This window comes from Oncorhynchus mykiss, chromosome 3 (assembly GCF_057628025.1).
Source record: "Oncorhynchus mykiss isolate SJ-2025 chromosome 3, ASM5762802v1, whole genome shotgun sequence".
NCBI lineage: Eukaryota > Metazoa > Chordata > Actinopteri > Salmoniformes > Salmonidae > Oncorhynchus > Oncorhynchus mykiss.
The window spans coordinates 66,847,817-66,855,272 of record NC_143024.1 but is presented as its reverse complement, the minus strand read 5'-3'; the positions used below and the strand labels follow the sequence as shown (position 1 = coordinate 66,855,272).

Below are 7,456 nucleotides of genomic sequence, written 5' to 3'. Positions count from 1 at the left end.
AGTTTCCATATAGACCCTGCTGCAAGTTTCCATATAGACCCTGCTCCAAGTTTCCATATAGACCCTGCTGTAAGTTTCCATATAGACCCTGCTGTAAGTTTCCATATATATACCCTGCTGTAGGTTTCCATATAGACCCTGCTGTAAGTTTCCATATAGACCCTGCTGTAAGTTTCCATATAGACCCTGCTGCAAGTTTCCATATAGACCCTGCTGTAAGTTTCCATATAGACCCTGCTGCAAGTTTCCATATAGAGCCTGCTGTAAGTTTCCATATAGACCCTGCTGCAAGTTTCCAAATAGACCCTGCTGCAAGTTTCCATATAGACCCTGCTGTAAGTTTCCATATAGACCCTGCTGCAAGTTTCCATATAGACCCTGCTGTAAGTTTCCATATAGACCCTGCTGCAAGTTTCCATATAGACCCTGCTGTAAGTTTCCATATAGACCCTGCTGCAAGTTTCCATATAGACTTCTATATATTATAATTATGCTACCATAATTGTTTAATTAATTTAGGTGATCTTAAATTCACCAATGTGAAAAATAACACTTTTGGAGACTATAGTGGTTGTTTAGAAATGTTATTTCTGGCCAAGGCGGGATTGAACTGGGGACCTTAGGGTCCACTCTTCCCCTTCCTCTCCCCTCCCCTTAACTTATTATTGTTCCCCAGCTTTGGCGCTTGCAACACCAGGATAGTGGGTTTGATTCCCGGGACCACCCGTATGTAGGAATGTACGCACGCATGACTGTAAGTCGTTTTGGATAAAAGCGTCTACTAAATGGCATATATTATATTATTATTATATGAATTCGTTTTTCCTGACCATGTGCAAAGCTGAGACTGAACCTAGGGGCCTATAGGAAGTGATGTCAAGGGGATGTAGTTCATTTTTCTGCAGGTGTGTGTTGATCATTCAGGCTGCATTTTAATAGCGAAGCAGACGAGTTTCATGCCACTTCATTCCTTTGCTGGAATAGGCCCTTAGGGTAAACACATACACTATACAGGGACCCATGAATACACACACACACACACACACCCTCTCCAAGACAATCCCCACCCTTCATTTGTCCCTACATTGACTATTTTTCTATTTGTTTGACCCACGGTGCATATACATATACAACCTGCTGGCTGCACACATGCATTGTGTGAAATCCTGTATTAAGACTACACTACAGGGTCTTGCTGCCATCATCTGGGTCACAAGTTCACATACTGAGGGTATGTAGGCTACATTTCCCCACATACTACTCAAAAGGTTGTATTCATCGCACAGTATACATCTAGAGTAGGGCATATTTGGTGTGTGTTATCATACTTTCTTTTTTTCACCATCACACTTTTCCTTGAAGTGCAGGTGCGTTATGTCTCCAAATGCCACCTGTCCCTTCACATCCGGTGAGCTACATCTTGGTCCATAAATGAACTGATTTGGTCAGTATTGTCGCCCACAGCTCAGGTCCTGATTGGCACAAAAGGTACAAAGGGCGCGGCGTTGAAGTGCGAGTAGGCGTGGTAAAACTATCCAAACAGTCCTGGGTAATGAAACCGAGTGCTCGAGGACTGGCGCTCTGGATGAGGTGGGCGTTCTGTAGCGGGACGAGAGGGGTCTCCTGAGTTATTTCGGCTCGAGCGCAGTGAGATGTGTAGCGCAACACAGTGATACCTGCTAATATCATTGGATACAAATTTGGAAAACAAGTGCTTTAGTTTGGAATAAAACGTCTTTGTGGTTATCCAAGTGATCGGACAAAGGCAAGCGTAACAAGTTTCCCAAACTTTAGATAGAGAGGAGTGTAAACCTGTTTTCTACCTCTACATTAGGAACCCGAGAGCTGCTGCATAAAGAGTGGATTCTGTTTTTGTTGGATTTTAATCTGGACTTCAAATTAAACACATTATTTTCCTAAAATTTCTTCAAATATTTTTGCTTCCAACTGTTTTTATTGAGTAGAGAGCCTGTGACCGAGGCACGGGTGACTTCACCTGTCATGCGGAATACAAACTGTAGGAATATGAAATCGTTTCCGGATTAAGCCTGCGGTTACAGTTGTTACATTTATTGGCGCGTGACCTAACTGCAAGTAAAGAGGAAATTCAATTTTCAACTCATGTAATTGTAAAGCTCGGTGAATGATTTACAATTCGACCTCTTTAGACCCTCGACTTGGTGCTTTAGTCCATCTTTCGAAATCCTCACACATGTTTAATTGATTCGTTGGATTAAACAACAGTGAACGTTTATTTAGATTTTTCCCGGACCTTTACTGCATTTATAATCACCATGGTTCATTCGAAAGGTGCTCATGCTGTTGGAACATAAACTTGTGGTCTGGAATGAAACTTGTCGGTGATTTATAGAACAGAGGACTCTGGGCATGCTGCTGGAGCAATTACTCTCTCCTGGGATTTCATATTTCCGAGATGCAGTCATAAATTAAAGGAAGGACTGAGCTGAGAAAATACTCAAGTTCACAGCACACAGTGCAATTTTTCTACCTATATTTCTTTCTGGAAATATCCCACTTTCCAATGGCGACCACAGTAAAACCCCCGCTATGCGGTGTCGTCCGTTGGCTGCTCGTGCTGCTCCTCTCCCAGCTGCCCCGGCTCGCACAAACTGCCTCCAAGGATATAGTGTGTGAGCCCATCACGGTGCCCATGTGTAAGGGCATCGGATACAACCTCACCTACATGCCCAACCAGTTCAACCACGACACCCAGGAGGAGGTGGGCTTGGAGGTCCATCAGTTCTGGCCCCTGGTCCGCATCCACTGCTCCCCAGACCTGCTCTTCTTCCTGTGTTCCATGTACACCCCTATCTGTCTGCAGGACTACAAGAAGCCCCTGCCCCCCTGCCGCTCTGTATGTGAGCGGGCCAAGCGAGGCTGCTCCCCCCTCATGATCCAGTATGGTTTTGAGTGGCCAGAGAGGATGAGCTGTGAGCAGCTGCCTCAGCTGGGAGACGAGACTCTGTGTATGGACCAGAATAGTAGCGAGACCACCACCCTTTCCCCTCCCTTGCCCAAACCCACCCCCAAAGGCACCCGCCGAAGGCAGCCCGCCCCCAAGCCCCCCGCCCCCCAGGAGTGTGACCGCGACTGCCGTTGTCGGGACCCTCTGGTGCCTATCAAGAAAGACGCTCACCCCTTATACAACCGGGTCCACACTGGCCCTGTGGATAACTGTGCCCAGCCCTGCCACCACCCTTACTTCTCCCAGGACGAACGCACCTTCACCACCTTCTGGATCGGCCTGTGGTCCATCCTGTGCTTCGTCTCCACCCTGACCACTGTTGCCACCTTCCTCATCGACATGGAGCGCTTTCAGTACCCTGAGAGACCCATCATCTTCCTGGCTGCCTGCTACCTTTTTGTCTCCCTGGGCTACATTATACGACTAGTGGCAGGTCACGAGAGGGTGGCGTGCGCTGGGAGCGGAGACCAGCAGCACATCCTGTATGACACCACTGGCCCACCTCTGTGTACCCTGGTCTTCCTGCTCATCTACTTCTTCAGCATGGCCAGCTCCATCTGGTGGGTGGTGCTCTCCCTCACCTGGTTCCTGGCCGCGGGCATGAAGTGGGGCAACGAGGCGATTGCTGGTTACTCCCAGTACTTCCACCTGGCTGCCTGGCTGATCCCCAGCGTCAAGTCCATCGTGGTCCTCGCTCTGAGCTCTGTGGACGGAGACCCAGTGGTGGGGATCTGCTACGTGGGGAACCAGAGTCTGGAGAGTCTGCGGGGGTTTGTGTTAGCTCCCCTGGTGGTCTACCTCTTCACCGGCTCCCTGTTCCTCCTAGCGGGCTTTGTGTCTCTGTTCCGCATCCGCAGCATCATCAAACAGGGAGGGACCAAGACCGACAAACTGGAGAAGCTGATGATCAGGATTGGATTGTTCACGGTGCTTTACACAGTTCCTGCTACTATAGTAGTAGCCTGCCTGGTGTACGAGCAGCACTACAGGCCTGGGTGGGACCGGGCTCTATCCTGCTCGTGTCAGGCTGAGAGACAGAGGCTGGGCCTGGGGCCCGACTACGCCGTCTTCATGTTGAAATACTTCATGTGTCTGGTGGTGGGGATTACGTCTGGCGTGTGGATCTGGTCCGGAAAGACCCTGGAGTCATGGAGGAGGTTCACCGCTCGCTGCTGCCTCTGCTGGGCCTCCAAGCCCACCGCACCCCCCTCATTGTACAGCGAGGCCAGTACGGCCCTCACAGGACACCCCAGTGCGGCCCTGCCACCAGGGTCCTACCACAAACCTGCCCTGCCCTCACATGTGTGAACGGGACCCTAGAGGGTAGAGAGGCCACGAATGCACGTGTCCAGTGATAGCCCCCCTGTCATATGTGTGACTGGGAACGTGCCTCACCTGGAAATTGGACAAGATGGTGACTGTGATAAAAACACCATATACAGCTCTCTGGAAGGAAAAGGGACAGAGGACAAGGAGATAACCAAGTAATTCCACAGGTTCTAAATAGAACATTTATCGACCAACCAGCCTCACTAGCTCTTCTTGGAACATGAAGAACAGACACAAATGTGTTTTAACAGGAAAGAAATGGGACGTTTGTATCATATGAACTCTGTGGTACTTCCGATGCGCCGTGCTGCTTTGGTAAAGTACCACTACTTCAAAAGAGCCACTAGAACATTCTCTGAGAGGGGGAAAATGGAGATGTGTTTTTATGTGTATAAACCAGTACTCCTGTCAATCTATCTGGACCATTAGAGATGACTCATTATTTATTCCTGTATTCATTACCAGTCATACATTTGGACACACCTACTCATTCATGGGTTTAAAAAAAAAATATGACTATTTTCTACATTATAAAATAATAGTGATGACATCAAAACTATGAAATAACACATATGGAATCATGTAGTAAACAAAAAAGTGTTAAACAAATCAAAATATATTTTAGATTTTAGATTCTTCAAAGTAGTGACAGCTTTGCACACTCTTGGCATTCTCTCAATCGGCTTCACCTGGAATGCTTTTCCAACAGACTTAAAGGAGTTCCCACATATGCTGAGCTCTTGTTGGCTGCTTTTCCTTCAATGTTTGGTCCAACTCATCCCAAACCATCTCAATTGGGTTGAGGTTGGGTGATTGTGGAGGCCAGGTCATCTGATGCAGCACTCCCATCACTCTCTTTCTTGGTCCAACAGCCCTTACACAGCCTGGAGGTGTGTTGGGTCATTGTCCTGTTGAAAAACAAACGATAGTCCCACTAAGTGCAAACCAGATAGGATGGCGTATCACTGCAGAATGCTGTGCTAGCCATGCTGGTTAAGTGTGCCTTGAATTCTAAATAAATCACAGACAGTGTCACCAGAAAAGTACCACCACACCTCCGCTGTGCTTCACGGTGGGAACCACACGTGTGGAGATCTCATCCATTCACCTACTCTGCGTCTCACAATTTTGAGATGTGTCTGTTACTTGAACTCTGTGAAGCATTAATTTGGGCTGCAATTTCAGAGGCAGGTAACTCTAATGAACTTATCCTCTGCAGCAGAGGTAACTCTGGGTCTTCCTTTCCCGTGACGGTTCTCATGAGAGCCAGTTTCATCATTGTGCTTGATGGTTTTTGTGACTGCACTTGAAACTTGAAACGTTCAAAATTCTTGAAATTCCCCGGATTGACTGACCTTCATGTCTTAAAGTGATGATGGACTGTCATTTCACTTATCTTATTTTAGCTGTTCTTGCCATAATATGGACTTGGTCTGTTACCAAATAGGGCTATCTTCTGTATACCACCCCTACCTTGTCACAACACCACTGATTGGCTCAAACGCATTAAGGAGGAAAGAAATTCTACAAATTAACTTTTCACAAGGCACAACTGTTGATTGCAATAGTGACTACCTCATGAAGCTGGTTGAGAGAATGCCAAGAGTGTGCGAAGCTGTCATCAAGGCAAAGGGTGGCTACTTTGAAGAATCTCAAATATGTTTTCCTTTTTTAACACTTTTTTGGTTACTACATGATTCCATATGTGTTATTTCATAGTTTTGATGTCTCCACTTTTAATTTACAATGTATAAAATAGTAAAAACAAAGAAAAACCCTTGAATGAGTAGGTGTGTCCAAACGTTTGACTGATACTGTGTATGATGCTCTATAAAAGATTATGGATTGAGCTGGCCCAGAATGCCCCCATTATCCAGGGTATTGTTCATTGTGGACACTGGGTCCGTAATGGGTGAAAACAAAACAACTCGAGGAACACTAATGAAAATATATATTTTTTATTTTCAGCATGATCCCCAGTGATTTAAATCACAATATTCTGTATGAATCAAGTACATATGTGGTATGGATGTGTTTGTATGCTGTTCGAGTTGAATCAATCAGTATGTACCAATGCACAAAATCTTTGCCATGTTCTGCCTGGTAAATCCAGCTTGTTTGACTGGCCGGTCTGTGAACAACCCAGCCAGTCAATACAATAGTAGGATGAGGACCTCTAGCCCAACTGTTGACCAGTTGCTGGACTGGAGTTACAGTAAAACAGCCTCCCAAGAGGTAATCAGAGTATGTATGTGGAGCAATGTACCAGTAAACAACAGATATGAAGTCTATACTTTTCTCAAACAGTGTATTATTTTATTTTAGAAATCAATGTCAAAGGTAAACTCTAAAAACCACAAGCCCCATAAGCCATTGCAGTAAATGTAGTGCTTTGGAATAGCCTTGATACTGAACATGTTGTAAAGTGGTTTGGAAGGACTACTGTCTGTCAGATCAGTCTCGCAGGCCAGAAGAGTCGTCTCAAAGGGCACCTGGCTTTTGCTCAGTGAGTCCTTTGCCATTGTGTTACTGCCACTAGTGGTACACACAGGAACTGTTCACACCAACCCAATGGTGAACGTATGTATCTCTTAGGGCTCTGTATACATTTTCAATGACCGTGTCAGTACTTATCTTGTGTGTTTTACAAGTCAGAGGTTTACAAAAAAAAAAAAGGCAAACCATTTATTTTCAATGGTATCCTGCAGACATCAAAAACTGTCTTACAATTGATATACTAATCATCTATAGGAACTGTGGTGGAGAGCCAGAGTATGGTTGAACCAAAACTCTGGGTGAACCAAAACCTTGTCAAGTTTCCGTTTTCTGCCGTTTTACTCTGCTGTGCTTGTCCAAGTTGTCGTGTGCCTCGTTGTTTTTCTAACCAGACTAATGTGTAGGTCCAGTGTCTGTTTAATTTATTAGCCTGTTTCCTCTGTGTTCTACCCCATCATTGGTAAATCTGCTTTGGCATCCTTCCATAGATGAGTCGACTGCATCGTTGTGTGTACTTACTTCTCCAAGAATGAAATGTCAGATTTTTTTAAATTTTTAATAGATATTTATGAAAATGCATTCTTTCACTCGTTTCATTTGTCTCTGACTGATAGAGAATTAAACTGTGGACCAATCTGTTTCTGA

The 7,456-nt window shown here is 45.5% G+C and overlaps 1 protein-coding gene across 1 annotated transcript; it reads left to right on the top strand.

The window, feature by feature from the left end:
- Nucleotides 1-1,543: 1,543 nt before the first annotated feature.
- Nucleotides 1,544-7,449, top strand: LOC110520226 (frizzled-5-like). The gene has a single exon (XM_021597393.3). It carries the CDS (start codon nt 2,543-2,545, stop codon nt 4,292-4,294), a length of 1,752 nt encoding a protein of 583 aa, XP_021453068.1. The 5' UTR covers nt 1,544-2,542; the 3' UTR covers nt 4,295-7,449.
- The last annotated feature ends 7 nt before the right edge of the window (nt 7,450-7,456 follow it).